At 62.2% G+C, this 28,000-nt stretch overlaps 7 protein-coding genes across 13 annotated transcripts; 3 read left to right on the top strand and 4 right to left on the bottom strand.

Moving 5' to 3' along the window:
* The first annotated feature begins 10 nt into the window (after positions 1-10).
* On the top strand, positions 11-2,599 carry LOC144073009 (ankyrin repeat domain-containing protein 34A-like). Its single transcript, XM_077598502.1, has 2 exons — positions 11-299; positions 629-2,599. Exon 2 carries the CDS (start codon positions 649-651, stop codon positions 2,017-2,019), a length of 1,371 nt encoding a protein of 456 aa, XP_077454628.1. The 5' UTR covers positions 11-299; positions 629-648; the 3' UTR covers positions 2,020-2,599.
* Positions 2,516-12,003, bottom strand: LOC144073000 (ras GTPase-activating-like protein IQGAP3). 3 transcript variants are annotated; one of them, XM_077598481.1, is made up of 34 exons: positions 11,470-11,999; positions 10,867-11,056; positions 10,552-10,708; positions 10,412-10,489; positions 10,204-10,280; positions 10,054-10,121; positions 9,817-9,987; positions 9,591-9,754; positions 9,369-9,529; positions 8,899-9,014; positions 8,660-8,832; positions 8,499-8,589; positions 8,088-8,255; positions 7,881-8,023; positions 7,640-7,810; positions 7,456-7,539; positions 7,183-7,254; positions 6,763-6,832; positions 6,478-6,686; positions 6,261-6,413; positions 6,015-6,181; positions 5,608-5,832; positions 5,363-5,503; positions 5,206-5,290; positions 4,899-5,134; positions 4,582-4,714; positions 4,391-4,511; positions 4,210-4,324; positions 4,063-4,150; positions 3,431-3,634; positions 3,200-3,366; positions 3,015-3,140; positions 2,829-2,937; positions 2,516-2,725 (listed from the first exon to the last, which is right to left on the bottom strand). In XM_077598481.1, exons 1-34 carry the CDS (start codon positions 11,495-11,497, stop codon positions 2,612-2,614), a joined length of 4,575 nt encoding a protein of 1,524 aa, XP_077454607.1. In that variant the 5' UTR covers positions 11,498-11,999; the 3' UTR covers positions 2,516-2,611. The 3 variants fall into 3 exon arrangements, with proteins under 3 accessions (XP_077454607.1, XP_077454604.1, XP_077454605.1); XM_077598478.1 differs by having other exon boundaries at positions 7,183-7,539; positions 11,470-12,003; XM_077598479.1 differs by having other exon boundaries at positions 7,183-7,539; positions 10,867-10,954.
* Positions 11,927-13,716, top strand: LOC144073012 (gonadotropin-releasing hormone II receptor-like). Its single transcript, XM_077598507.1, has 3 exons — positions 11,927-12,498; positions 12,864-13,077; positions 13,213-13,716. Exons 1-3 carry the CDS (start codon positions 12,043-12,045, stop codon positions 13,557-13,559), a joined length of 1,017 nt encoding a protein of 338 aa, XP_077454633.1. The 5' UTR covers positions 11,927-12,042; the 3' UTR covers positions 13,560-13,716.
* A 541-nt stretch (positions 13,717-14,257) lies between these two features.
* Positions 14,258-17,765, bottom strand: prune (prune exopolyphosphatase). 2 transcript variants are annotated; one of them, XM_077598497.1, is made up of 9 exons: positions 17,121-17,765; positions 16,358-16,468; positions 16,068-16,273; positions 15,622-15,806; positions 15,377-15,535; positions 15,213-15,304; positions 14,992-15,150; positions 14,795-14,885; positions 14,258-14,496 (listed from the first exon to the last, which is right to left on the bottom strand). In XM_077598497.1, the coding sequence occupies exons 1-9, from the start codon at positions 17,415-17,417 to the stop codon at positions 14,288-14,290; spliced, it is 1,509 nt and encodes a 502-aa protein (XP_077454623.1). In that variant the 5' UTR covers positions 17,418-17,765; the 3' UTR covers positions 14,258-14,287. The 2 variants fall into 2 exon arrangements, with proteins under 2 accessions (XP_077454623.1, XP_077454625.1); XM_077598499.1 differs by having other exon boundaries at positions 15,377-15,520.
* Positions 17,766-17,909: 144 nt separating this feature from the next.
* On the bottom strand, positions 17,910-25,333 carry myo1eb (myosin IEb). Of its 2 annotated transcripts, XM_077598484.1 has the most exons (27): positions 25,123-25,322; positions 24,283-24,420; positions 24,110-24,199; positions 23,930-24,024; positions 23,773-23,860; positions 23,606-23,695; positions 23,361-23,492; positions 23,144-23,278; positions 22,813-22,945; positions 22,487-22,683; positions 22,303-22,383; positions 22,140-22,226; positions 21,992-22,078; positions 21,595-21,762; positions 21,420-21,505; positions 21,252-21,333; positions 20,927-21,132; positions 20,705-20,849; positions 20,504-20,618; positions 20,200-20,369; positions 19,940-20,085; positions 19,691-19,837; positions 19,441-19,598; positions 19,317-19,382; positions 19,052-19,232; positions 18,294-18,469; positions 17,910-18,182 (listed from the first exon to the last, which is right to left on the bottom strand). In XM_077598484.1, exons 1-27 carry the CDS (start codon positions 25,123-25,125, stop codon positions 18,106-18,108), a joined length of 3,279 nt encoding a protein of 1,092 aa, XP_077454610.1. In that variant the 5' UTR covers positions 25,126-25,322; the 3' UTR covers positions 17,910-18,105. The 2 variants fall into 2 exon arrangements, 1 of the variants encoding a protein (XP_077454610.1); XR_013299990.1 differs by lacking the exons at positions 17,910-18,182; positions 18,294-18,469 and having other exon boundaries at positions 19,150-19,232; positions 19,691-19,827; positions 25,123-25,333.
* On the top strand, positions 25,125-26,180 carry LOC144073019 (uncharacterized). Of its 2 annotated transcripts, XM_077598518.1 has the most exons (4): positions 25,155-25,625; positions 25,702-25,827; positions 25,910-25,938; positions 26,005-26,180. In XM_077598518.1, exons 1-4 carry the CDS (start codon positions 25,571-25,573, stop codon positions 26,065-26,067), a joined length of 273 nt encoding a protein of 90 aa, XP_077454644.1. In that variant the 5' UTR covers positions 25,155-25,570; the 3' UTR covers positions 26,068-26,180. The 2 variants fall into 2 exon arrangements, with proteins under 2 accessions (XP_077454643.1, XP_077454644.1); XM_077598517.1 differs by having other exon boundaries at positions 25,125-25,625; positions 25,910-26,180.
* LOC144073017 (uncharacterized) lies at positions 25,843-27,907 on the bottom strand. 2 transcript variants are annotated; one of them, XM_077598513.1, is made up of 4 exons: positions 27,576-27,907; positions 27,291-27,393; positions 26,768-26,969; positions 25,843-26,672 (listed from the first exon to the last, which is right to left on the bottom strand). In XM_077598513.1, exons 1-4 carry the CDS (start codon positions 27,680-27,682, stop codon positions 26,398-26,400), a joined length of 687 nt encoding a protein of 228 aa, XP_077454639.1. In that variant the 5' UTR covers positions 27,683-27,907; the 3' UTR covers positions 25,843-26,397. The 2 variants fall into 2 exon arrangements, with proteins under 2 accessions (XP_077454639.1, XP_077454640.1); XM_077598514.1 differs by having other exon boundaries at positions 27,099-27,393; positions 27,576-27,628.
* Positions 27,908-28,000: the final 93 nt, after the last annotated feature.

The following is a 28,000-nucleotide window of genomic DNA, read 5'->3' as shown; positions in this document are numbered from 1 at the left end:
GGCGGCTACTTTGAACCAATGGCGGAGGCGGCAGGAACAGGAACGCGCTCGAGTCCGGCCCGACCGATTGTGCCGTCTGCTCGGGGCGCGCCTTTTCCTTTTGCGCTCGTCCAGCGGGCGGAGCTTTGACCGCCGCACGGCGGAGGCGGCTGTCAGTTTCCGTGGCGACGGCGGGAGGTAGTTGGACGTGCTCGGCGACGTGACGGCGACGTGACGGCCCTCACCTTGGAAGAGCTCGCCGATGAAGAGGAAGCTCGACGCAGTGATGGCGACGAAGCCCATCGTTCCGCGGCGCGGCGGTAGGCAAAGCCCTTTCTTGTTTTTCACTGCCGTCACGCGAGGGGAGGCGACACGATGGGCAGCACGCGCGCGGGGCCTTCGAAAGCCACGGCGAACGCGAAGGCCGCACTTGTCCTTCGCGGTCGCCGTCGCACACTAAGCACTTTACGGTGGTGCTGGCGGCGATGTCGCGGGGATGGCGGTTCCGGAGAAAATTGACCAAACTTCCATACGAGTGACATTTGGGCCGGCGCCCCTCCCGCCCCGCTTCGGAACCGCCGGCCGCAACGTTGCCGGCGCTGAAAAGGCCCCGTGACGACTCACGTGACGGACGGGGGCTCTCCCGCAGGTCATTGAGAAGCGGCAGCCATGGGGGACGGTGGTGACGGCGGCGGCGGTGGCGGCTGCGTCGCGCCCCCACAGATGGAGGGGAACGCCCTCCTGAGCGCCGTCTTCCAAGGGAAGCTGAGGCTGAGCCGCCTGCTGCTGGAGGGCGGCGCCTACATTAACGAGGGCGACGGGCTGGGCCGCACGCCGCTGGCGGCCGCCTGCCTGGCCGACTACCAGGACCCGGGCACCCGCGTGCGCATGCTGCGCTACCTGCTGGACGGGGGCGCCGACCCCAACATCCCGGACAAGGGCGGGCGGACGGCCCTGATGCACGCCTGCGCCCGGCGAGCCGGCCAAGAGGCCGTGGCCCTCCTGTTGGCCGGCGGCGCCGACCCCAGCCTCAAAGACCACTCGGGGCGCTCCGCCCTGACGCGGGCCCTGGAAGAGGGCCAGCGGGACACCTTGCGGGTGCTGCTGGACGCCTGCAGGGCAAAGGGCAAAGAGGTCATCATCATCACCAGCGACACGTCTCCGTCCGGCACCAAAAAGACCAAGCAGTACCTCAACTCTCCCCCGTCGCCGGGAGGGCCCGACGCCTGCATGTCGCCGTCGGACGTGGAGATCGCCACCTCGTCTCCGGCCGGCCGAGATGAGCGAGTCTTCAGCTTCTCGCCTCCGCCGACGCCGGCGCCGCCTCCGCCTCGCTCCGCCGCCCGCCCTCGGGGGGAGAAGAGAGCGCCGGCGCCTCCGCGAAAGTTGCTCAAGAGGCTGAACTCCGAACCCTGGGGCCTGGTGGCGCCCTCCGCCCGCCTCGGGCCGGCCGCGGAGGGCCCGACCGCGCCCCCGGCCCGCCTCGGGCCGGCCGCGGACGGCGGCGTGGCCCGTCTGAGTCAGCGAATGGACGCCGTGTTACTGGCCGAGCCGGCCCGGGCGTCCACGTCGCGGCGACACAGCATCGAGACGCACGAACCCCGGGCGGCGGAGCGGGAAGACCGCCCCGGACGCGCCCCCTCCCGCCGCTCGGACGAAGTTCAGCGGCACCGCGTTCCGTATTCGGGGAGCGGTGAGCCAATCTCGTCCGGGCCCGAAGCTAGCGGGAGCGAGCGACGCCCGGCTCCGGTCCCCGGATCTCCCGAGGAGCGGCGAGTGTTCGAGGCGCCGCCCTTTGGGGAGAGCGTCGAGCGGGCCGGGCGGCGCGGCTCCGGCACCTTCCCGCTGGAGCGCCTCCCCCACGGCAGGCCGCCTTGCGGCTTCCTCCCGCCTCTGAAGGTGCAGAAAGGCTACCCGGACGGCGAGCCCCGCAAAAAGAAGCTCACGAGGAGGCACTCCATGCAGACGGAACAGATGAAGCAGCTGTCCGTCTTTCGGGAGAGTCTGGCCGAGAAGGTGTCGGAGCCTTACGGTGACTGACTGAGGAGCGGGCGGCGGCGGGACCCAAACCCTAAAAAGCCTGTATTTACCCAAGATACGCTTTGGGGATTACTCCTAAGTGAATGACATAGGTACATGGACATCAATCGTTTTTTTCCTCCCAAGAAGGGCCATTTTGGGGGAGAAAAAAAACGGGCCGAACTTGAATTCCATCCATTTTGGTTTGTTAAACGTGACCACGCACGATAATATTGGGTCACTTTGTACAGCGGCCAAATTGGATCATCCGCTAATGACCGTGAAACATGAACCGACACCCAATGCGGCGCGGATTTGATGTCTGGAACCGTCCGTAGCGGCAAATGTCTTCAGGACTCCAAGAGACTCAATGGTCCAGAGGTAGAAGGACCCGTCACCTTTTGAGGCCCGAGCTAACACGGGGGGCGCTGCGCTATTAGAGTGGATACGGCGACCCCACTTTTTGATCTCGGCACCCTGGTGGACGGCGGAGCGGCTCGGAAATCACCAGCGCGCCTTTTGTGCGAGGTACCATATTTATTGTTTGTCATACACAAAAGACCAAATAGAGTAAAACTTCTTTGCTGAGTTCAAACAGTGACTGGGCGTCCGTTCATTTGTTGAAGAACTTTTTGTTGAGCAGGAAGATGAGCAAGTTGACGTTGACTTTGGCCTTGTCGAACATCTTCATCAGCGCCACGCCGTCGTACTGCAGTTGGAGGAGGTCCTGAACGGGCGCACGCGCGGAAGAGATTAGCTATCGGGGCGCAAGAGTTAACGGACGGACGCAAAAGATAACTGAGAAGCAGGCGGGCGGGTTTTGGCCGTACCTGGTACTTGATGTGGAATTCTTCCACGTCCACGCCCAGGAAGCGAGCGCGGATCAGGAAGCTTCCTTTCTCGGCGCCGCTGGCGATGTCGAACTGCACGTTCTTGAACCTCGGCGCGAGCACACGTCCGCGTTATCGCCGGGTGTCGGCGCTCTCGACTCGATACTAGTCGGGCGGCGTACTCACTGCGTGGAGGGCAGGTCGCCGATTTCCAGCAGCACGCCCTTCTGGTGCAGCCGCGCGGCCGTGTAGCTTACCGTCGTCAATTTCCTTTTCCCCCGCGCGTCTGCTCTTTTCTCACCGGGGGCCGTGCTGCCGGGCCACAAAACGTCAGCGGGGCGGCGGGCGAGGCGCCCTTCCCGCCCACTCACCCGGCGGCGGCCGTCAGCTCGTCCAGACAGCGGGCGATGTAATGGCGGTAGTAGTCGGCCTGACGGCCCAGGAAGTCGCTCTTGGCCCGCAGGCCGCCCAGAGTCTGGTCCAACTTGGCCAGTTCCGCCGCGCGACGCCGCCGGCGGGCACAGCGGTTTCTCACGTCCTGCGGCGGGAGGGGAGGGCGTGGGTCGCGGCCGGCCCGGGGCGCTCTTCCTCGGGCGACTTACCTGCGCGATGGCGGCCAGGAGGCGGCGATGGGCGCCCGTGGGCGGCAGGAGACCCGCCGCCTCCAGACGCCGAACGCTCTTGCCGATCTTTCGTTTCTTCTCCTCGAGATCCAGGGCGGAGAAGGAGGAGGATGTCCTTCTCGGCGGGCGGGCCGGCGCGTCCCCGACCGCGCGCTGCCTCATCAGCCGCCGGTGACACGCCTCCTGTCGGAGCCCAGCCTTTTTCAAAAATTCCAATCCATCCCATCCATTTGGAACGACGGAGTTGGGCGTCGAGAGCCGTCTACGGCGCCCGCTTTGACAAATCTTGCCAAAGATGTGACACCTTGATTTTGGTGTCGCAGCAAAGGGTGAAGGTCACTTTCTGCTCAGTTTGGGGGCATGGCTTTAAATATGTGTGGAGAATAATGACAACCATGGCACAGTTGGCGCCTAATTTTCAGAGATTTGTCAAATTGATGACGTGGCAAAAGTGGTATCCCGCAATCGTGGCCGGGTTTTGGAAGCCGACACCGATGAGCCATTGTTTACGAGAGCGACCCTTTCTACGTTGGATACCTAGTTTGCTATCGACATGGCCTCGCGTAGAGCGGTCGACGGCGCGCGGGATTCTTCTCCGTCGGCGTGCTCACCTGCTCGGGCGTGGCGGCGGTCCGGAGGACGTCGGCGAGGGTGTCGCCCGGCTGCGCCCGGATCACGTCCGCGATCAGCCGCTTGGTGCTGAAGGCAAAGCGTCGGTGGCGCTCGTATTTGCAGCGGGAAGCCGGCAGAGGACTCACCGGAGGAAGAGCAGCGCCAAGTCGCCGTCGTCGTCGCCGCCGTTACGCCGGTCCTCAAACTTGTCGGCGAGCGTCAGAGAGATCTCCGTCTTTCTCCAATCCGATGCGGGGTCGTCTGCCGCGTGGTAAAGAACGGGCTCAACCGCGCCGTAAAGGGCATCGGGCAGCAACAAGCCGGTACCTTGGCCGTCGGCGACGCCCGTCAGCTGGCTCCGGGTGGGGACGGGCCCGACGTCGGCGAGCAGGACGGCCAGCGGGTCGGCGGCCTCGGGACACAAGACGTCCCGGTGCTCCAACAGCAGCTGCGAGTCAGCCACGTCTCCGGCGTCAGCCACGAGCGGCGCCCACGCCTTCCGCGGGCTCGGGACTCACCCGGTGGGCGTCGAGCAGTTCGCCCAGCGAGAGGTAGACGACGGGCCGGCCCACGATCAACGTCTCCGAGTACTCGTCCAGGCCGTAGCGCCGCGATGGCTCGGGAACGTCGATCACGCGCGACACCCACTTCCTGCGGCGTGAGCCGAGCACACTTAGAACCGCGTGGCTAACTAAAAGTGGGATCGTCTAGATCGGGGCTGTCCAAAAAAAAGTATTCATTTTGAAGTATTAACGGAGTAGACCGCCGGATTGTGGTGAGATCTTCCTCATTGGTTTGGACAGCCCCGATCCGATCTAGATGAAACCACGACGACCTGAAGGTGCCGTGCGCGCACTCCACATAGCGGTTGAGCGCGGCCACGTGCCGGCCGTCTCCGAGGAAGCGCTCGCCGGCGGCGGCGCGCTGGAGCAGGCGGGCGGCCGAGCCCAGGAGGCGGCGCCGCTCCGGCCGGAGGCCCCCGGGCGCCCCCGGGAGCTCGCACGCGTCGAAAGCGTCCGGCGCCACCACGGCGGGATTGATGAAGCGGTAATACAGCACGTTGCACAGCACCTGCGACCCGAAGCGCGGCGGTGTGACGGATGCGAGCGCGGACGGCGAACCCCGTTCGGCCGGCTACGGACCTTGTAAACGTCGTCTTCGCCGGCGGCCGGGAACTCTGACCTCAGGGCGTCTCCGAGGACCTTGGCCATGTGGCGGAAGCCGTACCTGCACAAAGGCAAAAACAAAGAGTTGGAAGAGGAGAAAGAGGACGAAGAGGAGGGACGGGCGGCGGCTTACGGGAGTTTGTCCACACTGGAAGTGATGGCCTGGAGGATTCTCTGGGTCAGGTTCTGCAGGTTGACCGCGGCCACGTCCACGCGCCGCCGCACTTCGGGATGAGCCAGCGCCTCCTCGGCGGAGACCTCGTAAGGGAGGGAGCTGGCGAGGGGGAGCGCGGTCGGGGTTGATTGAGCTGGAGCGCCAAGTGGTTTGTTTGGGCGCTGCCCGACCGCCCGCCCGCCCGCCCGCCGACCCGTCCGCACCTCTTCTGCCCGCTACGGCTCTCGCTCTGGTTGATCCAGCTTTTGTAGACCTCCAGCGGGTCGGTCCTCACGTCCGTCTCGCTCGCCGCCAGGACGTCGGCCAGGGCGGGCCCCAAGACCTCGCGCAAGACGTCGCGACCCCGGTCGCGCCGGTAGAAGTCCACCAGCATTTTGACCACCAAGGGGTTCCCCTTGATCACGTCCCGAGGCTCGCTCACCCTGGACCTGAGGGGGACACGTCATTGGTCGGCTAATGGTTAGCTAATGTCATTCTGCCCCATCTACCGGCCCGAGTTGCAAAGGGAAGGAGCCGAAGAAGAATTCAACTTGCCAGGATTCTATAATGAGTGGGGTTTAAGAAGAAAGAATGACAAAAAGGGGCGGGGCGGCTCGAGTCAAGCGGCGACCTTAGCTCCAGGTGGAGGGCCTCGGTGAAGAGGCGCACAAGCAGGAAGGCCTGGCGATCGTCGGCACCGTAGTTGAACAGGCTGAAGATCAACATTTGCACCAAGGACGAGCTCCCGCCACTGTGCGACGCCAGGAAGAGCAGCTTGGCCAGGTAGGACGGACGCGTCTGAAACGCACCGTGGCCTTGAGCGGGACGGCATTGCACGGCGGGGCGGGGCGCGCCCCGGCCGAGCCCCCCCACCCACTTGGAGCAAGTAGAAGAGGTGCTGGTAGGCCTCCAGTCTCTGTCTGTGCTCACGGCTGAGGGCCTTCAGGCCTTTGCTCCTCTCCGCGTCCATCATGCCCGACAGCTTCTCCTTGTTCTTCTTGGTCAGCTTCTTGCAGTGAGCCGCCACTTCCTGCGGGAGAGGCGCGTGAGGCTCGTCAAGCGCTCGCCCGGCCGGGTACGGAAGACGCTCCCACCTGCAGGGTGGCCCTGTTGCGCACCAGCAGCCCGATCTTCAAGTCCATCAGGTCCAGGTCGGCCTCCAGCCGCCGGTTGGAGCGGACGGCGCGGACCACCTCCCCGCGAAGACGCGCCAGCTCCGCCTCCTCTCGCATGTCGCCGTTGCCGAAGTCCAGCAGGTGGACGAACTTCCCGAGCACGCTCAGAGGAGGCGCGTCCGATTGGGCTGCCGACAGACGGTCGGTCGATCGGTCGGTCGGTCCCCCCGTCCGTCGGCCAGCCGTCCCAGACAAAAGACTCACCCAGCGCCCGGTACTCGGCCTGCGCGCGCCGGGTTCGGAAGAAGGTTTGGATCTTGACGATGGCGCCCACCTGCGAATCGGGGTGCCGATGAAGCCGCGCGTGCAAGCCAATGGGCGGCACGCCGGCATATACCGTATTTTCACGACTATAAGGCGCTCATAAAAGTCTTTTTTAGCGTGTGGGTGAAGCGTGCAAGAACTCTATATCCCAGCAGTCACTGTGCACCGGGAACCGGAAAAAGAGTCTGGGGCTGCTTCCGGTAGCCAGCGCTATTGCGGTTAGATATTCGTATATAATATATAACATATGTGCGTCTAAAAAAACGGTGCGTCCTTTGTGTGTTTAAAATACAGAAATAGCACTCGTTACTGCGGCTAAAAATATGATGCGCCATATAGTCGTGAAAATACGGTACTCACGTTTTGTGCGAAGAAGCTCAAGCGGGCCAGGTATTTCCTCCGGGCCAGCCACATCTTCACAAAGCCTTGAATCTGAAAGCAAGGAGAAGAGGGGACAAACGTGGAGGGGCCACGGGAGCGAGGCCCCTCCTCCCGCCCGCTTTGGCGTGTCGTCATCGACCGGGTTGTGGAAACTCCACTGGCTCGGGAATCAACTCCTTCCTCCCCAAAACCCCGGCGTGCAAATTTGCGGCGGATCGGGCGTCCGAGCCGGCGTACTCCGGTAAAACGTACCTTGACCGCCGCCCTCCAGTTGCTGTAGAGGAAGCGCAGCCGCCTCCTGTACGCCCGCTGGCAGACGAACCTCCTCCAGTGAGCCTGAAGGGCAAACGCCAGCGGTGACCGTGGTGGCTTTCTGGGAATCCCCAGAGGGGAACCGACGTCCGCGGACTCGAGCCTCGACCCACGTCCCGCGCACCTGGATGAGGACGATGGCGCCCACGTTGTCACGCAGGTAACGGCGGCGGGCCGCCAGACGACGCCTGGCCAAGAATCCCCGAGAGGCCGCTTGCAGGCGCGCGATCAGCTCCACGTTGTCGGCCCAAAGCTCTCGACGCCGCTGCTCGGCCCGGACGTCGCTGACCGCTTCCTGCGGGTGGGCGGGCGGCGTGAGCGGGCGAGCGAGGGCGACCGGGTGGCGCGGACGGACGAGGCGGCACCTGGACGTCCCGCCGGTCCAGGAAGACGCTGTTGTGGACAAAGTGGGGCGGCTTCTGCCAGGTGCCTTCCAATTTGCCCAGGTGAAAGAAGAAGACGGCACCGTCCGCGGTGGGGATGCCCACCCAGGGACTCTTGTTGTTTCCTGCAGAGGCGGACGGGCTTCAGCGGCCGCCCTCTCTGACCCCCCTCGCTCCCGCCGGCGTCACCTGCCGCGGCCTTGCGCCGCATGAGAGAGGCCAGCCGCAGCTGATACTCGGCCGCGTCGCGCCGCCTCACGCCCTGCAGCGCCACCTCTGGCAGGGAGAGCACTCGCAGGGTCTGCGCCGCCTGCTTTTCCTTCACCGCTTGGTTGACGGCCGCCAGCGCCAGGCACGCTGCGAACGTCGTCGGTAGCAACTTAGCCGGAGACTACTTTTGTACTTCCGACGACGCTAGACGTCCGATCGTCCCGAGCGGACACCCCGTCCGTTTGAAGCGGGAGGGTGGCGCCCGATGGAAATTTGCTCATGCGGGGCCGACCGGGCCTCCCGCTAATAACGGATTGGACGGACGTGCTGCGCCGTCGACGAGGACCGAAGCGCCGAAGGGCTTTGGATTATTTCCGACCATGGACTCACATTTTAGAGCTTGCCCGGTCTCCCGATTGACTCTGGTCACCACTTCCTGGACGTCAGCCAACCACAGTTCGGCGCCCGCGTCTCCACCGACCTGAATGGTTGACGGGGCAGCGCCGGTTCATTCGATGCAGACTCATTCTTGGCGGGGTGCCTAAGCTGACCTGCGCTTTGCGCCGCCGGACGTCCCTCATCGCGCTCAGGTAACGGCCGACGTCGGCGGGCCGGATGTCCACGGCGCCGCCGGAGGGCGGCGGCAGCGACATCAGCGCGGAAAGCAGCCCGTCGGGGTCCCCCAGGGTCAGAGCCTCGTTGAGAGCGCGGAGGGCCAGGATCTCTAAAGGGTCAGAGGTCAGTCAGCCGAGAAAATGGCACACGCTGGCCGTGCGCGCGGACCACCTACGCCGATCCTGGGCGCGCCCCTTCTCGTTAACCTGCCAGATTCCTTCCTGAAGCTGATTCCACGTCAGCATTTGGCATCCCGCCGACAGCGTCAGCTCGGACAGGTGCGACAAGTACCTGTGCGGATTTTTGGGAGCATCGCTAGTGTTAGCATTTTGGGCTCCCCATAGCCATACTGTAGCCAACCCAAAGCTATACCAATATAGTTGAAATATCCCTTTCCCCACTTCATACTAAATGACCACTCCTACGAGTATGGTAACGTTCAGGTACGAGCGATAAACTGACTTCAGTTCACGGCACCTCTACCAAAAGGGCCTCGGGGCGACCGTGTGGGCAGGGGCGACATTCACATCAAAGTCAATGCGTTGACATGACAATGAATTACTCACGCGCTAATTTGTCAACACCTCTGAAAAGTACAGAATTTGTGCAAGAGTAGCCATGAACCCCCCCTGCCATGTTCCTCACTCGTCCAGCAGGGCGGGATCCACCTCCGTCAAGCCGGCCGACGAGCTGGCCAACACGCGGCCCAGTTGCCGCGGGTCTCCCGCCTCCAGCGCTTGATTGACGAGCACCACGGCCGACAGCATCTCCACGGCGACGAACAGCTCTTCCTGATGCAGCGCCCCCTGCGGGTCGCGCGGGGTCGTCAGCGTGACGTGGACGAACGGGCGCCACTTTACCGCGTACCTGCGCGGAGCGCGTCTGCAACAGCCCGAGTTGGCGGTGATAAAGGGACGCCCCGCCAGTGAAAACGGGGGGCAGTCGGAGAGGGGGGGCCCTCAGACGCTCCAAGGTGAGTCCGGGGTCGTCGCCCCGCAACGACTCGTTGACGGCCTCCGCCGCCGCTCGCGCTGGAATGGATCAACGGGTCAGACGGCCCCCTTCGCCGAGGAGCGAAGAGGAAGCGGCTCACCCTCGGCGGCGTCCCGGTCGGCGGCGTCCCGGTCGGCGGCGTCCCGGTCGGCGGCGTCGGCGGCCTCGTCCGTCGACATCTCTTGGGACAGGATTCCCTGGATTTTGTGGAAGGCGGGCAGGCGGAGGCCGCATTTGTCCAACTCCAGCTTCATGTTGTGGATTTCCTCCTCTGAGGGCACGGCCACGCCCACGTCAGCCTCAAAGGGAGCCGTCTCGAAGGGACACCGGCACTTACCCGAAAACTTGACCTCGCCGCAAAGTTCTGCCATGGGGGGAGCTAGACCCAGGCCGGAAAGGTAGACGCTGGAGAGAAAAAGGGACTCGACGGGTCAGGGAGCGGCGCGGCGGACCCCGCGAAAGGGCGGGCCGGCGGCCGCGCGCTCACCCCAGGGCGTGTATGCAGTACACGGCTCTCGGCATGTTCTTCTTCTCGTAGACGTCGGTGGTCTCGGGATGAAATATCTAAAGGGAGGACACCACGTGCGTCCAATATTCGCAAATGTTTGCCCCTTTCGATAGGCACCAATTGTGTGGCTTGCGCCCATTTGCTTGGTTTTTGGGGACTTTATTGAGGTTGGCGGCGGCCGACTCACGGGCGGCAGCCCCAACGCCGCCATGGCGCCTCTCCAGCGATTGATGTTGTCCGTGTGGCGAAACTCCAGACCCCCGGCCTGCAAATGGCAGAAAGCGGAAGATGAGGGCGTTGACGAGGGGGTCGCGACCAAAGGCTCGCCTGGTATCGCCGCTGCTCCAAGTCGTAAATCTTCTCGCGGGGAACGACGGCCGGAGCGAAGCGATGGGCCACTTTGGCCAGGACCACGCCGTTCCTCAAGGTCTCCTCCAGCTCGCCGGGCGGCGGAAGCTCCTCCCCCAGACACGCCTCCATCCACCTGCGCCAGCAAAAGCGTTGGACCGTCGGTGGCGTCCGCAAACGAGGTCACGGGAACGCCAGCGTTCCGGCGGCGGACGCCGACCGCTCGCAAAGACGTCGCCGTGCGACTGGAAAAAATGTCAGGCCGTGGGTGAATGAAGAATGAATTGAACACACCTTTTGGCCTCCTCCAGTCGACACAAATAGTGATAGGCCACATTTTGAAGCCTCTGCTCGTCCATCTGTTCGGCCGTCAGGCGTCCATCTGCGCCGCAAAAGTCACCCGGGGCTTCAGAATAGGCTCGTTCGCACTTCAATGTTGTGTCCCAATAGCATGTTTGATGGCCAAAGCATCCATACTGAGGCACTGGTTTGTGTTTGGCACAACAGAAAGGCATTGTCGTGGGGTACATTTGATTGATTTTTCACTACTCCTGATAGTTTGCCTTTCCCTTGTCAACAACAACAAAAATATTTGGGGGGGAGAATCCACGTCCCGCTGCGAGTTCTATTCTCGCGACAACAGTATATTTCATAAACACTGGTGCATTCCCACACGTACGCTCTTGACAAATAAATTCTCTCTCAAACACAGACATTTCTTCACAGGGCAGGGAAAGAAACACACATTCGGGCTCGCGCACACACGCACCAGACACATTTTATCACGTCAAGTGTGAGCATATTGTTTTCTGAGTTGTCATGCGCGCAATACCACGATAACATCGAGTTGACTTGCAGTACTTGTGTAAGGCGACGAGGCCGTCGTGGCTAACTCACACTGACTCGGGGCCGGGGACTCCAACATCTTCGACGTCTTCAAACCTTCGCGAGTGTGGCGTCCTCGTTCGGGAATCAAGCAAAAGTGGAAGCGAGCGCGAGAAACACAACAAGCCGAGACGCCTATTTCCGGGTTATGTTTTGAAAGCCCGCGTTTCTTTCCTATTGGGTGGGCGGCCGCATCACGGTGCGTGACGTCATTCAGAGCGGCGTAAGTATCTGGCGGCCATCTTGCGTCAGAGTTGGGACTTGTGTGCTGGCTGAGTGACCGTTACAAACATATTTAGCCAATGGCCCCGACCTAAAACGACGCCTTTCCCATGGAAACCAAAGCCCCGGCGATTTCACAGATTTCGTAAAGGTCTGCCTGGGCGTGCGCTTTTGGAAACTTTAGGCCTGCTCATCCAGCTGTTGACAAAAGGGCGGAGCTCCAAAGAGGCCAGCCCTAAAGCGGAGCTTTCCACAAGGTTTTCTTTTCCACGCTTGAAATAGGCGGGCCCTAAAGTGAAGCTTTCCAGCAGGTTCTCCATCAACGCCACGCTCTCTTTTCTTCGGGCAATTTCCCGTCCGAGAATGTCGGGCGAGCGGTCGCCGCGGCCGGCCAACGCGTCCCGGTGGGAGGCCCCCGCCTTCGGCGGGGCGGCCCGCTTCCGAGTGGGGGCCACGGCGCTGCTGTTCGCCGTGGCCGCCGCCGGCAACCTGGCGCTGGCGGCCAGCGTGCGGCGCCGTCCGCCCTCCCGCCTGCGCCCGCTGCTGGCGGGCCTGGCGGCGGCCGACCTGATGATGACCTTTGTGGCCATGCCGCTGGACGCCGTCTGGAACGTGACGGTGCAGTGGTACGGGGGCGACGCCCTCTGCCGCCTGCTGAGCTTCCTGAAGCTGCTGGCCATGCAGGCTTCGGCCTCGGTGCTGACGCTCATCGGCCTGGACCGCCGCCGCGCCGTGGTGCGGCCGCTGAGCGCCCGGCGCGGGAACCGAGGCGCCCTGGCGCTGGCCTGGAGCCTCAGCCTCCTGCTGGCCGCACCGCAGGTGCTCGCCGCCCGTAACACTAGGCTAGGGCTGATGAACTAACTAGCTAGCTAGCTAACGGACTAACCCTTGAGAACGGGCCGCAAGTCTGAAAGTAGCAAGACCGACGTCGGGTCCCCGCGGGCGCCTTTTGTTTGGAGTGGAAGCCACGCCGTGCCATAAATCCCCACCGGAATGTTGCGTAATGTTAACCCATAAGAGAGCGGTCCTGATCCCAGAGAAATGCTAGTGGCTCGGAGGCCGGTGGCAGCCGGCGTAGTCCAAATCTCACTTTTTTTCCAGTAGGGGCGCGCTTTGGGGCTCAGCGGCAAAGCCCGCGGCCTTGGCTAGTTTTCAAACGGGTGTGACGGCGGCCCTTTTTGCAGCTGTTGGTGTTCGGCACGGTGAACGCGGGCCAGGGGGCGGACGGCGGCGACTTCATTCAGTGCGCGACCCACGGCGCTTTCGGCGCGCCTTGGCAGGCCACGCTCTACAACATGTTCTACTTGGGCACCTTGTACGCCATCCCCCTGCTGGTGATCAGCTGCAGCTACGGCCACATCGTGCTTCACATCAAAAAGGCGCACGCGCGGAACAAAGGTAAGCGGCCTTTCCGGACAAGGGCGGCGACAACAGCGGGTGCAAACCCCCCCACCCCCCGGTACATGGACGTTTGGTCGCCGGGCGTCTGGGTCCGGGTGACCAAACGTCCGGTCACGCCACGCCACCCCCCAGGTCGACTGCGTCGAAGCGGGGCCGACGGAGTCTCCCGAGCCAGGATGAAGACGCTGAAGATGACCGTGATGATCGTGCTCTCCTTCGTGGTGTGCTGGACGCCGTACTACCTGCTGGGGGTGTGGTACTGGTTCCGGCCCGAGGTGGTGGGCTTCACGCCCGAATACCTGCACCACGGCCTCTTCCTCTTCGGCAACCTCAACACCTGCTGCGACCCGCTCATCTACGGCTTCTACACGCCTTCCTTCCGGGCCGAGCTGGCCGCCTGCCGCCGCCGCCGACGACCTCCCGAGAAGGAGCGGGACGAGACGGCGTCCAGGCAGAGAGCCAGACGGGCGGTGGACTAGGCCCGGCGCGCCGGAGACGGACGACGAGAGGGAGGGGGCGCCGCCGCCGTTTTCCTCGCCGTGTTTTTTTCCCCAAACGACGTCGCCTTTGAGTCCCGTTTTGCCGGGCAGATTAGCGTTCAGTGTCCAAATACACGAGGTGGCGTCTAGTGCGCAAGAGCCTGCCTTCTTTTATTTGCTCCATTTGGTTGATTTGGGATGCAAAGGGCTGCAGGTTTTGGCTCACCAATTTTCCCTCAAACAAGCAGGAAAATAGTGTTGTTGAAAACTTGACTCCGGGGGTCCCCAACCTCCGTCTCGGAGGGCCCCCAATCTCTCCCTCCCCCTTCTAGTGCACCCGAATCCAATGAAATTGGGCATTTTCTCCATGAGCTCAATCACACCGATTAGATGGTCAGGGGTGTCGGACGCGGGACAGACAGACCGCTGAGGAGCCCTCCACGACCCGAGTCGGGCAGCCCCCGACGTTGACTATGGAGGAGAAGTAAACGTTTTTTGCATTGAAACCATTGTCCTCGCACCACGCGACGCCAGTATCAATACGGCGCGGTCCATATCGGGGCGGCACCAACCGGATGGGACCGAGGCAACACGATCGGGGGAGTGGCGCCCCGGGGCATCTGCCTCCGATCGTTTGGGCGCCGCCGGGCTCCCGAAGGTCAGCGGGTCACCTGGGACAAAGGAGGCGGGCCGGACACTTTGTTCTTTCCACATTTTATTGAGCGGCTTCAACGGGCGTCCCTCCGGGCCAACTGCTCGTGCAGCGCGAGAGCGCTGAAGGCGGGCGGCCCGGCGTCCAGGGGGCAGCCCTCTGCTAAGCTGTTGGCGGGCGTGGGCGGCACCCGCGTCCCGTCCTCGTACTCGTCCTCGTCGTCGCGCCGCCTGACGAAGTCTTTGAGTAGCGGCAGGACTTTCTTCCGCGACGCCAAGGCGTTTCCTGATGGAGGCGCGCAAAGCCGAGGCGTCAGTGGGACGATTCCCATGGCCTTTTTAAGGGAGCCTCCCCACTAAAATGGCTTCGGCACCGCCATCGAGAGACGATGAGTAAATCGTGGGCGTCCCCTTTCGGGGGGTTGGGGTCTTGGTTTTCCTTGGCCATCGGACCCCCACTTTGAATGAACGGCTCATCCGGCGCCACCCAAAAATGGCGTCGGGCATTGTTCGAAAGGGAGGGCCAGGTAACGCGAGGGGCGAGCGGTACGGGTGCGACACGCCGAGTGCGGGCCGAGCGTTACCTTGGTGATAGGCCAGCAAGTGAGGATGCGGGCTGCTGATGGGACGCAGGTCCAAGGCCGGGTTCGCGGCTCGCTCCAGGAAGCTGCCGACCTGCGGAGGACCGTGGGGAGTGGTGACGGACCGGCGGGGGGCCGGCGGTGGGCCGGCTGGAGGCCGGCGAGAGGCCGGCGCTGGCCACGACCCACACGCCAACTACCTGCTCCCTGGGCTCGGCAGCGAGACCGAAGACGGCCAGCTCCCTGATGGGCTCCTCGGCCTCCGTGAAGCGGATGCTCATCAACACCAGGAGATCCAAAGCGCGCTGGGCGCAGAAGGCGGAAAGTTCCGCCTCCAGCTCCGCCCGCCGCATGAACACCTGGGAGAGGGCCGCAAGCGTTGGCGGGGGCGCACGCCACGTCTCTGGGGCGGGACACGGACCTCCAAGGACAGGTAGAGCACGGACACGGCGATGGAGACGCTTCCCCCGAGGCTCTTCATGTCCTTCATCAACATCTGTTCCGTGCCGAGGCCTGAGGATGAGGGCCGGGTGAGTCAGGGTCGCCAGGGTCGCCAGGGTACCGCGTGGCGCGTCGGGGACTCACCGGACACGTCGAATTTGGCCTGGTGCAGCTCCCGGAACAGATGAGCCCGTGGCGGCAGCGAGGGGAAGCCTGCCTCCAGGGCGGCCACGCAGCGGCTGTCTTTAGGCGTGACCTTGCCCGCCGCGGGCGCCATGTTGACGCAGTCTATCAAGATGGCCGCTGAGTAAAGCGGAGGATAGTGGTCGGCGGACGGCGGTCAGCATACGGGGGGGGGGCGCTCGCTAGGGGGGGGGGTCGGTGCTTACCGTAAAGGAGCTGAGCCAGCTGCGGGTCCAGGACGTGCGGCGCCTCCCGCAGGATGCGCTCCGTCACCAAGGAGGCGCAGGAGCCCACCGTCTCCACCGTCACGGGGCACGAGGGCGCGGGCTCTCTCTCCAGGGCGTGATGGTCAATCACCTCCACCACCGCCCCCTCCAGCTCCGCGTCGCCACTGCGAGTGGCATCGCGCCGATAAGGTTTTGGCGCCTCCCGATTCCGAGCGCCGGCTGCTGGCTACTCTCCCGCCATCCTAGCGTCCTAGCTTATCTGCGCAGCGACTTGAACGTGAAGCGATCGTCGTCACGGACAAGCCACACAGTGGCAAAAAAAACACCCAGAGTCGAACGAAAACCAACCAAAGCTAACTGATGGCGCTCGGCGCAGGGACTCCCACCGGATCGGTCGCTCACGCGCGGCCCTTTTGGATGTTTACCTGGGCAGGACATTGTGGTCCACCAGCGTGAGGCGGAGGCGTCCGTTCCGCCGCAGCGCCGCCAAGTCCAGCTGGTCCCGGAAGAGCAGGGAGTCGGGCGAGAGGCCGGCCCGGCGCAGCAGGAACAAGTTGTCGGGTCGCAGGGGCAGCTCCGATCGCCGGATGTTGAGCAGCGGGACGCTGAGCGCTGCGTCGCCGCCCGTCGTCTGCCCGGAGCCAGGGAGTGAGGCGAGGTGAGGCGAGGTGAGGAGAGGGGGGGGAGAAGGGAGGCGAAGACGCAGCGGACGCACCTTGTGCAGGAAGTAGGCGTAGGCCAGCGCCGACACCATGGAGTCCAGGTCGCAGGCCTCGTTGCCCAGGACCACGTGGAAGAGCCGTCCCGACGGGAGCGAAGCGTCCGCCTGGGGTGGCAATTGGAAACTTTAAAGACATCGATCGCCCTCTCGGCCGACAGCGCCAAACAGATGGGACGTCTATTGCGGCGAGTTAAAGCCGTGGCAATCGGAAGAGGGCGCCTCCAAATATCGGTCATGAGTTTACAGTTGACGTCCAATCTATTTGAAGCGACGGAGACTGGACACTCGAGAAATAAACTCATCGGTGGGATGCATTTTGGCCGGAGGAAGAAGACATTTGGAACAGTGGTGGGCTGCCTGAGCGGGGGTTCGTTCGCCCGAGGGGGGGTTCATTATCCCGATCCCCCCACTTCAAATGGGTGGGGCTTCTAACTGAGGATCAAGTCACTGATATTGATGACAGTCAAAGTTTGTTCCCGGGCATTTCTTGTTCGCAGCCCGAGGACGGTCAGTCCCGTGACTGTCAGTCCCCTCACGGTCCTGGTCACGGTCCTGGTCACAGTTCTGGTGACAGTCCTGGTGACAGTCCTGGTGACAGTCCCGGTCACAGTCCTGTCCAAAAGACGAAAGCGCGGGCACACTACTGCTCGTTTGGGCTCGCAAGTTGACGACTTGCTCGCTATTATCCGGACAAGTCGGCGTCAAGTGCCCCCTAGCGGGCAAAAGCCAAAAAAAAAGCGCCACTCGAGCGTCTTACCTTGACGGCTCCGCTGCAAGCCAACAGAAAGTCGTCCATGGCTAGCTCGCTCTCGGTCGACGATCCCAAAATGCGTGGAAGGGTCACGTTGCCTTCACGGTCCTCCGCTAGTCTAACGACGATCCATCGACTGAATTTGCTCTCTCGAAAGTCGCCCAATGGATTGGAGTGACGATCATGATAGTGGAACCAAGTTCCCGTGGCTGTCAAGAGCCAAAGGAGAGCGGTCGCCGTTCTCTTCGGCCGGCCGGCCGTCCGTCTGTCTGTTTTCTTGCTGAGTCGCGTAGGTGACGTCATCAACCGGGGACAGCGCGAACAGCTGCGTGATGAGGCCACGGCCACCTCCGTCCTCTTGCTCTGGCTATCGATTCGTGTGCACAACGTCGGGGAAACGTGACGGAAGTGTTTGTTTTCCACGAGCGGCCGAAGGCAACGTGGCCAAAGCGGGCCAACGGAACTCTGGGAAATGCGAAAATAGTGAGCCAAAATGGCAGCCCGAATGGCAGCCCAAATGGCAGCCAAAAGCTTTGCGTTGAAAGCTGTGGAAAAAACAAAAAACAACACTCCGAGATCCGTGTGACCGGGCCCGCCAAAAAAACCTCTCAGTCATATTCAAGTCTCTCATCCACTTGCACATCTCTGTTTGGGACCCGCAAAATCTTTACCCTTGCATGTCCATCCCGCCATATGTCATTTGAACTCATTTCGAATGACAGGAAATGAGCCCTAAATGCCCCCCAGTCGATAGAAAGCGGTTGCTCGACAAAGCCCATGGCACCACTTCTCTGGGAAATGTTGGCGTTCAACTTTATTGAATACTATATTTCTTGGCGTCGGCCAGAACACGACAAAAGGCGAGTCTCGCGCCCAAGTGCTAGCCGGCCGGCTTCCGCGGCGGCTCCTCGGGACGGCCGGACGGCCCCTTGACCCGCGATCGCGCCCCTCCGAGGGGAAAAGAACGGTCGGTGAGCTCGGGCATCGCCGTCTAAATCTTCTCCACGTAGTTTCCGGGGAACATTCCCTCTCTGCCGCGAAGGCGTCCGAACCACCAGCCCGACGGATCTGGGCGCCGCCATGGAAAAGGGGGGAGGGAGGGAGGGAGCTAGTTAGGCTTCGAGGGAGGAGTAAAAGGACGGCGTGAGAAGGAGAAAGCCAGCCGAGCCAGCGAGGCACCTTCGGTGAGAATTTCGATGACGTCGTCCGTGTTGAAGCTGAGCTCGTCCGTGTCCTGGGCGTCGTAGGCGTACAGAGCGCGGCAGCGCGGGCTGCGCGCCTTGGCTTTGGGGGCCGGCTTGGGGCGTCCGGCTCCCGGGACCGGCTTGGCCTCCCCGGAACGCCGACGCTGCAATCTGTCGAGGCGGCAATTAGTGGAGGGAGAGTTGGACTTTGAGCCCCGCCCACGGCATTCCTCCAAAACTAAACTTTGCCAACAAATGGTGGCTGGCTGGCCCGCACCAGAAGCTTCTGTTTGGCCGTCTTCTCAGTCTTAACACTAGAGGGAGCGATTTACTAAAACGGTGCCTCTCTAGCAGCTACGAGTTGGATCCATCCGTTGCATTCCAGCATTTTTTTCCTCTACATTCAGTTGAAACCAATGGAGCGCTCTTGCTTTCACATTCAATCAAAGCCCTTTTTTTGGCTGGACACCAAACATTGCAATATCCTTCCTTCTACCTCTTGACGACGTCACCGTCACTGGCAGCCATGAAGCTAGCTGACGCTTTCAAATAAATCCATCTTTAGAATTTTTTTGTTTTCCTTCATCAGTGGAACAAATGCAAGCTGCTTGTCCGTAAGCGGGCCAAAAGTTTGGACACCGCTAAGGGAAGAAGACCGAAAGGCGGGACGCGGGCGCGCTCGATAAAGGTCGGATAGGTCGCATCGACGGCGTCTATCCGCGAGGCGGCCGAGGTCCGGGCGCGGTCACTCACCCCGCGGCGCCCTGCTCCGGGACGTTCATGAAGCCCATGTCGGCTTCTGGAAGGAGCCGGCTCTCGCGCCGGTTCTGGTTCTGGAGGCGGGGCAGAACGGGCTGCTCGCCGCTGGCCTGCCTCAGCAAGGAGCCTCTGACGGAGCTCCCCCGTCGGTTCTCCGCGCCGCCTCGGCGAGGAACTGACAAAATGGAGACGGGCGGCCTGTTGGAGTGCCCCGATCGGCCGGCCCCCGGCGGCCCCCGGCGGCCCCTTCGACGAGTACCCGAGTCGGCCGGCGGGGCCCGCCTTTCCCGGCAGAAACTCTTGCGGCCGTCCTTCCTGGTGGGTCCTGAGAGAAAAGGAGTGAGGGGAGGGGACATGACGGCGCGGCGGGGGCGCTCGCTCACGTGAGTTTTTGGGCAAACCCGGTCCCACGGAGACGCGCAAAAGTTTCCCGCTGGGTTTCAGGAGCACCTCGTTTCCCTCGCCCGACTGGAACTGGATTTGCCTGGACCCCGAGGAGCTAAAGGGGCCCCAGCCCCCCTTCTTGACTTTGAACTCCAACCTGAGGTCCAATTGAGGATGAGCGAGCGAGTGAAGGGAGGACGAGCGAGCGCTCGGTCGCTCGCTCGCTCGCTCGCTCGCCGCCGCACTCACAGGTTGTTGAACTTGAGCGGGAGATCCCTCCGGGTTTGCTCCCGGTGGCGCCGGACCAGCAGACTGAGGAATTCTGTCTTGAAGACGCTCTGGAGGACGCTGTCGTACTCTTCTTGATGGAGGATGAAGATGTCGTCCTGCAGCGTGCTGCGCGGAGAGCGCGGCTTTCAGTCGGCGCCGGCCGCCTGGCCCGCTTGGCTTGGGGGGGGGGGGACGGCCCAATATCCTCCCGGGAGCGGCGCCTCGCACCTGAGGGAAACGGACTGGATGCTGGCCAGGTCCATCTTCCTCTTGAGCACCTCCCGGATTTGCCCTTTGTCGGGTCCCTGCTTGACCTTCTCTCGTCCGATCAGGTACAAGAAGTTGGGTGTGAGTACCAGGTCGCGCTTGACCGTCTGCTCCGGAGAGAGAAAAAGAAAAAGAAAAAGATGGAGAGGAAGAGCGTCTGCGGCCGCGGCCCGGACCGGACCGGCCCGGCCCTTCCCCCCTGGACTCCCCTCCCCACTCACCCTGAACCTGCGGTCAAACTTGACCACCACGTCGGCAAAGTCGATCCTCTCCCGGCGGCCCAGGAACTGCCGGATCTCCGGGTGGTCGTCGGTGCCGATGTAGTCGCCCACAAAGTTCCTGTTCAGGCTGTTTTTGCGCCGTTCCTTTTTGTTCAAGAGGATGTCGGAAGCTAGAAGAAGATGGGCCCATTGGCGGAAGAACGCGGCGGGGTTAGAGGAGGAGACCGAGCTTTTCGGTGGAGGAACGCGGTGGCGGCGGCAGCGGCGGCAGCAGGAGGAGACGGGGCTTTTCGGCGGCTCTCACCTTCTTCCCTCATCTTGACGTACTTGCGGACGGCCACGTGCTTGCGCCACGCCTTCTGGATGACCCGAGCGTAGCCGTTGTACTTGCGCTCCCTCATCTCCTCCAGCAGGAAGAGCTGCAGAAGACACGGCCCGTCTTTCCCCGCCCGCGGTGGCGAGCGCCCCGCCGCCGCCGCCGCCGCCGCCATCCGGGTTTTCCTACCGACTCCGGAGCTTTGATGAAGACTTTGCTCTTCCCCAGCTGAAACTGGTCCTCGTCCATGTTGACGGAGCCCAGGAGGCGCAGGACGCCTTGGCGCGGGTCGCCTCGCCAGACGGGCCAGGTCTCCCGGGTCAGGATGGCGTACCTGCGTGGGCCGGCCCGGGGTCAGGACGGCGCGACCCTACGGCGCCCGCCCGCCCCTTCCCTCCGCCCTCGACCGACCTCTGCAGGAACTTGTGGAAAAGGCGACGGTAGGCGTATCCGGCGCGGCGCACCCGGATGTTCTCGCGGAGGCCCAGGTACTCCACCTGGTGACGCACCCGCTTCTCCTCCCAGTCCCGAGGCCGCTTGGTCTCGTTGGGCTTGATGCAGCGGATGTAGTGGGGCGTGCACTTCATCAGCGTCCCCACCAGGGCGTTGGCTTGTTTCTAAGCCGGGGCGGAAGCGGAGCTAAGGACGGAGGACGGCACGACCGACGGGGACGGACGATGGACACTGGCACGACTGACGGGTGGGCGGGCGGGCGGGCGGGCGATCTGGCCCTCACCTTGATCTTGCTGCTGGCCGTGGTGGGACGTCCTCTCTTCTCCGCATTCAGGTTCTCGGGGAAAAGCTTTCGGATGAAGGGACTGAGGGAGGGAGGAGAAGGCGCGCCACCACGGTCAGGCCAAGGCGGGCGGGGACGGCGCCGTCCCGCCCGGACGGAGGGGCTTACAACTCGCTGCCCTGCATCAGCTCGATGATGTCGTTGAACAGCACGTCCCTGTTCCTCTCGCAGAAGCCGCTGACGTCGTACGACACCTGAACGGCGCCCCGGGCCGGCGTTCAGTCGGACGGACGGACGGACGGACGGAACGCGAAGGGCGCGGGGCGGAAGGACGGCGGCGCACCTTTCCCGCGTAGTGATGGACCACGAATCCTTTGTTCCAGCTGCTAAAGTGCTCGTGTGAGCCCACCTGACCTTGGAGCTTCTGGAGCAACGTCTGGTCGGCGCCGTCGCCTTTGGCGTGCATGGTGGCGCACACGTCGTCCAACACGCTCATGATGCCGGGGGGGTTCTGAAAAGAAGCCTCGCGTCACGGTTACACGCTTCACGTGAGTTTGGGGCAGGAGGGCGAAGGTCCTCTCACCAGAGCCCCAAAATCAACAGGAAGTGAGGCCAAAATGCGCACACCCCGGAGACCCGAGACCCGAGAACCGACACCCGACACGTTGTCCGTTTTGAAGGAAAAGAACGGCAAATTGCAGTTGCGGCAACTCGGGGAAGGGACCTTGTCCAGGACTCACCAATTTGGACTCGATCAGATCACACACCACTTTGTTGTTGAAATAGTCGATGGGCGTCCATTTGATTCCCTCCTGTACGTATTCCTCCTGCAAGGACGGCGTCCGTTAGGAGAGGGCGGGCGGCGTGCGGACGTCGCGGTCACGGCACCTGCTCCGCCTTTAAGGTGAGCTGGATGAAAATCTGCTGCAGCTTCTCGTTGACAAAGTTGATGCAGAACTGCTCAAAACCGTTTTGCTTGAGCCAGAAGAGCACACGGGCGCGTTAGTCTGGACGCTGGACGGGAGGCGGCGGCGGCCATCCCCGCCCGTACCTGAAAGATCTCGAAGCCGTAGATGTCCAACACGCCGATGTTGAACTCCTCTTGCTCCTTCTGCATGGCTCTGTTGACGCACTGTCACCGGTGGAATGAAGGAAGGAAGGAAGGAAGGAAGGTGAGAGGCGTCCGTACGGACGGACGGCGGCAATCTCCACCCTCCCCCCGGCGTCGGACTGACGTCGACCAGGAAGTCAAAGAGGCGGCTGTAGAGGGCTTTGGCCAGGGCGTCGCGTGTGAAGGAGGCCTGCTCCGTGTTCAGGGTGACGGCGATGGACTCGCTCTTGCCCCCCCACTTGCTGTCCATGATCCTGCTGGTCAGTTTGCCGCGTAGGTGTTCCTGGGGGATCCCCAGTAGGAAGGACGGGAAGGCCAGAACTGGAAAAAGGCAGAGCGTGCCGCGCCGTTACGCCTGGCCCGTGCCGGCCCGCTCAATCCCAGCACCGCCAAGCCCCCGCCAAGCCCCACAAAGCCTCACAAAGCCCCGCCAAGCCCCGCCCTACTCACAGTCGGAGCTCTCCACCGCCGCAAAGTTGTTCTCCTCGCAAAAGTTGATGTTCCCCAGGTGGAGGATCCCCGCCACCAGCTGGACCACCGAATCCTGGTCCTCCTCCGAGAGGCCCACCACGGACATGGCCTCCTGACAGGGACACAAACACAGGTCAGGTGAACTGGCCACCGACCGATTCGTGCAAAAATCTCCTCCTCCTCCGCTGGAGAGAAGCGCTTGGTGGCGTCAGAACGGACAAAGCGGGAGCCCCGCCCGTCGGCGAGAGGAACTTCCGACTGGGATACGGACGGCGTTTGGCCGTGGAGCGATACTTTCGAGCGGGCGCACCAGAGTGGCGGCCAATTCCTTGGCGTCGTTCAAGTCTTCCACCGTGAAGGTTCCCGATTGGTTGAGGTAGTTGTAGTAGTCGGCCGTGGTGACCCCGAGATTTTCCCTCTGCTCCTTGCTGGCCCCGTCCAACAGCTGAAGGCCAGAGGTCAGCGGGGTTACGGCATCGCCGGCCGGCCCCCGCCGGCGCCCCCCGCCGGCGCCGGCCGACGCTCACCTGGTAGTAGATGTGGAAGTTCCGCTCTCCGCTATTTTGCGAAACCACCCGGCTCTTCTCCAGCAGGAAATTGGAGATCTTGCCCCCGTCGGGAGCGCCGCCTCTGCCGAACTGGATCTCAAAGTACTTGCCCTGCGAGGAGGAGAGCGGCCCGCTCACCAGACGGTGGTGGCGGCGCACCCGCGGCCGACGCGTGGACCTCGGCGTCCGTTCGTGGACCTCGGCGTCCGTCCGTTCGTACTGACAAAGCGGCTGGAATTGTTGTTCCGGGCCGTCTTGGCGTTCCCGAAGGCCTCCAGCAGGGGGTTGGACTGCAGGATGATGTCCTTCACGTGCTGCGCAAGCAAACCTCGGCTAGCGCAAACTGGCCGACCGGCCGGCCGGCTCTTTGAACCCCGCCCTCACCACCTACCTGCACCTTTTCTCCGCCCCCCGACACCTTGGACACGTAGCTCATGATGTACTTGGCCGCCACCGTCTTGCCGGCGCCGCTCTCGCCGCTAAAGAAGAAGGTTTCCGTGGGACGAGTCGTCCGGCTCCTTTGGGGAGACAGAGTCCCGCCCCCTTACCTGATGATGACGCACTGGTTCTCGCCGTCGATCATCATGTTGCGGTACACGTCGTCGGCCAGCGCGTAGATGTGGGGCGGGTTCTCGTACTGGGCCTGGGACACGTCGGGTCAGCCTCGGCCGGCGCCCGACGCCAATGTACGCACGTTGCGGCCGTACGTGCGCGAGCGCGTGACGTACCGCTCCCTGGTAGAGGTCCACTTCTCGCTCCGTGAAATACGGAAGCTGCTTAAAAGGGTTGACGGAGATCAGGACGGGCCCGATGTACGTCTGCTCAACGGGTTAAGGTTAACGCGGGAGGAGGCGCTCCGGGCCAAGCGGTCAAGGCGCCGCGCGCCGGCGTGGACGGATACAAAGATGTAGTCGTCCATGTATCTCTTCCTGAGGTTGTCGGTGATGGCGTCCTCGTTGATTTTGGACAGGAGCACCATGTCGTCCACGCCGCTGACTTTGGCGTCCTGGCCCAGCCAATGGTAGCGCTCCTTACTGCCCTGTGGGCCACAACGCAAAGCCTCCCGTTACAAAGAGAGGCGCGGCCTCCCAAATTTCCCACATTCCAAAGTCGTGTCGGCTCACGCCATTATTCGCCAGCTTTCGGAGACGCCGTTTCGGACGGCGCCAGAAAAAAAAAGGGGAAAAGTGGGGGGGAAAAAAAGGTGATTAAACGTGGCTGGCCACGAGACGTGTTAGGATCAATGGCCAAATTTTGATGCCATTTCTTTAGAAATGCATTCACGAATGAGTACGATGGTATCAGGAGCCAGGTCAATTCAAACACACCAAATAACACGTTTTTGTCGGTCCTATTTAACACCGTGCATGCCATTGATGTGGATAGACGTCCAATTCATTTAAGGGGGGCGTGAACGATAACGCTTCACGACCGTAGACGGCGATAGACGTCCATTTGCAGTGGACGGGGCGAACGATTCGACTCCTCCCAGTTTGTGCATAAGGTGAGGATTTGTGGGGACGCGAGTGCATTTCCCAGCAATCGATCCGGGTCGTTCGAACCGAAATGGTAGGGAACGCCAACGAACGAGACAAGAAGCAAATTCCACAACACAAGAGGCTTCACAGTTTCAGAGGCCAGAGTTCAACTTGGACTCTTTCTCTCTCTCTCTCTCTCTCTCTCTTTCTCTCTCTCTCTCTCTCTCTCTCTTTCTCTCTCTCTCTCACTCTCGCTCACTCACCATGTCGAGCGACCCGTCAGAGTTCAACTTGAGCCTCCAACGTTGAGATCCGGATCCGTCTCCACGGGCTGGGGATCGCTAGTTTTCGAGTCCAGTCCGCGCAGGTGTAGACAGGTAAAGTAAACAGGCCGCGCCTTCTGAGGGCGCCCGAGGAATCCTGGGAAAAGGTTGCGCGCCCGCACGCCCCCTGCTGTCGGAATCCTGCAGTCCTCCAGTCTGAAGTTCAAGGGATGCACTCACCTTTTTTTTTCACGCAGTGGAGCAAAATGCGGGTCAACGAGTGGGAGGGGCCCGTTAATTCCGGCTCCTTTTTTGGGGACCACTTCTTCACCATTGGCTGCTGTCTTTTGGACATCCTCAATGAAAGCAAGCGGATTCCGCAGGGACTCGTTTGACGTTGCCCGGACTTGTCTTTCGCCAGCGCCCTTTTTCCTTCCTTCTCGGCGCCATGGCCGCGCCGACGGTCGTCTTGTGCTTCCTCCTCCTGACGGGGCTCCGCTCGGGTAGGTCGGCGCCGCCCGATTGGGTCCTGCCGGTGGTCAGGTTGAGCGCGCGCTTGCACTTTTGTTTTCGCCACAGCGGGGAGCGCGGAAGAGCGGGCGGCGTCCTCCTCCTCCTCCTCCTCCACTTCCACCTCCACCACCGCCACCGCCGTGCCTGAATACGACTACGACTACACGGCCACTTTTGACTACTCGGAATACTGTGAGGACGCCGACGCCATCCATCCCTGGCTTTTATTACTTTAAGCACACAAGAAAAGTCACATTGCTTTTGGCCTTCCCAGACGCGGAACTGCGGACGCCGGCGAGCGAGGTGAGCGTCGGCTCGGGTATCGGCCGCCGAGACCGGGGCTCCCGTCCGACCTCTGACCCCGCCCAGGTTCCGGAGACGGGGCCGAGCCTGGGGATCCTGCTGGCGTTGGCGAGCGTTCACCTGGCCTGAGGATCCCGAGACTCGGCGGGCCGCCCGCCACTTGAACTTGGGAAATCCACAGCAAAAGTATTGTCACGGAGGAAGAAAGAAAGAATGATAAAAACGCAATATTTCAACATGAACTCTGGCAAAAAGCCTGATCTTTTTTTTCCCAATTGACTTGACCGTTGCTCTTGAACTCGCTAGCTCCATTTCACTCACGCGCAGCTTTCTTTGCCAACAAAAACGGGCAAGGTGACGATGCCAATCAAAAGGTGGCGGTGGAGAAACGCGCCAAATGCTGCGCCGACGTCAAATGGCCACGGTAAAAAGAAAACAGCGCAGCTTCCCTCCCGCCGATCAGTCCCAGTACGAGCTCCCGGCCGCGGACATGTACTCGTCCAGATCGGCGTCCAGTCGCTTCTTGGACCTGGCCATGTAGTCGTCCAGATCGGCGTCCAGGCGGCTCTTGCATCTGGACATGTAGCGCTCCAGCTGCGCGTCCAGCTGGCGTTTGGTGGGCGGGGGTTCCCGGCTCCGCCCCCCCGGGCGGCTCTCCGCCCGGGCCGCTAGGGGGGGATGCTCCGGGAGCTTTGCCGACGCGTAGGGACGCCCCGCGGGCCTCCCGCCGCTTCCTAGGACATGGGACGACAATGACGACAACAAAATCCATCAATCAATGTATTGATTCCCACTTTGAAAAGGAGAAGGTAGAAAAAGAGAAGCGCACCTGTCGCCACCGGTGCTCCCGCTCTCCGCCCGTACTCGCTCCTGAAGCTCGAGTAGCCGAGCCGCCCTCGACCCAGGCGGGTCCGCACGTCCACTCGTCCCCGAAGCCGGACCGCGGGGGGGGCCGGGACCGGGGCCAAGGCCAGCGCCGGGACCAGAGACGGGACCGGGGCCGAGGCCAGCGCCGGGCACGGCACCCCCATCTAAAAAGAGGTCAGGCGTTAGGGTGGGCTTTTCTCATGGACTGGACAAGCGCTTGATTTCGGGACATTCCCAGTCCCAGCCAGCTCACGCGGTCTTCATTGAGGCCCATTCGTGGGTCACCTCCTCACCTGACTCGCACTTGACGGTTCACATTGCATTGATTTGATGTCAATTCCCCCACGGGCCTTTAGGTCCATCTTCCCGACCGGACGTTTGACAGGCATTTCTCGGGGCACCTTCCGTGTCAAATCACGCTCAAAGTGGGTCCCCTAACCCCCGGACGGACGGACGGACACCGCTACTAGATGCTAAGGGCTCACCTGGGCAGCGAACGGCGTGGAGGGAGCCACGAACAGGACCAGCGGCCCAGGAACAGGCATCAGGTGGCACGGCGTGGTTTGCTCGGCCATCACTCGAGAGAAGCTTAATGGGGAAAAGCAAAAAATGCCCAAAATGTTTCACCGCTGGCAATGTTGGTTAACACAGCAAATCCACAAAAGCGGGCATAAATGGATGGCGTCGAAGGCCACCTCCGAGCCAGCCAAAGAGCCCATCCAGTAAAGAAAGGAGTTCCGGACAACACGGGAATTGAATTTCATGCTCACCGTTGATGGAGGGAGACCTTTGAAGATCTTTCCAGGCCAAGACCAAGCGGCTTTCGTTTCACCCGCCCGTCGGAAACCCCGCCGGATGAAACGCTGCCACTTGACATGGTTGAATGCGCCTCGAAAGCTGCCACGACTCGACCGACTGACCGGATTGACGGACTCGTCCGACTGACTGGTCGTTTTCGCTGGTGCCGACCGTGGCTAACGTGGCCTTTTGCCCTCTCCTTAGCCTTAGCACCGACGGCTAATACTCGTTAAGGCCACCAAACCGGATGAGCGACCTCTTCACTTCACTTTGACACAACGCCTCGAGTGAATTGAACAGGTAAAAGCATCCAATAAGAAGTGACGGGGAGTGGCCTCCCCGTCACTTGACAAGTTTTATCACCAAGCTTTGCGCCCTTTTCACACGCAATAGCTCC

Source organism: Stigmatopora argus, chromosome 4 (assembly GCF_051989625.1).
Source record: "Stigmatopora argus isolate UIUO_Sarg chromosome 4, RoL_Sarg_1.0, whole genome shotgun sequence".
In the NCBI taxonomy this organism is placed as follows: Eukaryota; Metazoa; Chordata; class Actinopteri; order Syngnathiformes; family Syngnathidae; genus Stigmatopora; species Stigmatopora argus.
The sequence above is the reverse complement of the archived record's forward strand: the minus strand, read 5'-3'. Positions and strand labels throughout refer to the sequence as shown.

Coding starts and splice junctions, on each gene's coding strand:
- LOC144073009 (XM_077598502.1), top strand. CDS start 649: ATGGGGGACGGTGGTGACGGCGGCGGCGGTGGCGGCTGCGTCGCGCCC.
- LOC144073000 (XM_077598478.1), bottom strand. CDS start 11,497: ATGTTGGAGTCCCCGGCCCCGAGTCAGT. Junction 6,182..6,260: donor ACCTCTTCTACTTGCTCCAA/GTGGGTGGGGGG, acceptor GGTGCGTTTCAG/ACGCGTCCGTCCTACCTGGC. Junction 3,367..3,430: donor TCCTGGCCGCCATCGCGCAG/GTAAGTCGCCCG, acceptor CTCCCGCCGCAG/GACGTGAGAAACCGCTGTGC.
- LOC144073012 (XM_077598507.1), top strand. CDS start 12,043: ATGTCGGGCGAGCGGTCGCCGCGGCCGGCCAACGCGTCCCGGTGGGAG. Junction 12,499..12,863: donor TCCTGCTGGCCGCACCGCAG/GTGCTCGCCGCC, acceptor CCCTTTTTGCAG/CTGTTGGTGTTCGGCACGGT. Junction 13,078..13,212: donor GGCGCACGCGCGGAACAAAG/GTAAGCGGCCTT, acceptor GCCACCCCCCAG/GTCGACTGCGTCGAAGCGGG.
- prune (XM_077598497.1), bottom strand. CDS start 17,417: ATGACGTCACCTACGCGACTCAGCAAGAAAACAGACAGACGGACGGCC. Junction 16,274..16,357: donor ACGCCTACTTCCTGCACAAG/GTGCGTCCGCTG, acceptor GGCTCCGGGCAG/ACGACGGGCGGCGACGCAGC. Junction 14,886..14,991: donor CTGCCGAGCCCAGGGAGCAG/GTAGTTGGCGTG, acceptor GGTCCTCCGCAG/GTCGGCAGCTTCCTGGAGCG.
- myo1eb (XM_077598484.1), bottom strand. Junction 19,233..19,316: donor GGCCCCGCCGGCCGACTCGG/GTACTCGTCGAA, acceptor CCATTTTGTCAG/TTCCTCGCCGAGGCGGCGCG. Junction 18,183..18,293: donor CATCGAAATTCTCACCGAAG/GTGCCTCGCTGG, acceptor GGCGGCGCCCAG/ATCCGTCGGGCTGGTGGTTC.
- LOC144073019 (XM_077598517.1), top strand. CDS start 25,571: ATGGCCGCGCCGACGGTCGTCTTGTGCTTCCTCCTCCTGACGGGGCTC. Junction 25,626..25,701: donor CCTGACGGGGCTCCGCTCGG/GTAGGTCGGCGC, acceptor TTTTCGCCACAG/CGGGGAGCGCGGAAGAGCGG. Junction 25,828..25,909: donor TTTTGACTACTCGGAATACT/GTGAGGACGCCG, acceptor TGGCCTTCCCAG/ACGCGGAACTGCGGACGCCG.
- LOC144073017 (XM_077598513.1), bottom strand. CDS start 27,682: ATGTCAAGTGGCAGCGTTTCATCCGGCGGGGTTTCCGACGGGCGGGTG. Junction 26,970..27,290: donor CCACGCCGTTCGCTGCCCAG/GTGAGCCCTTAG, acceptor ACCTCTTTTTAG/ATGGGGGTGCCGTGCCCGGC. Junction 26,673..26,767: donor GGGAGCACCGGTGGCGACAG/GTGCGCTTCTCT, acceptor CCCATGTCCTAG/GAAGCGGCGGGAGGCCCGCG.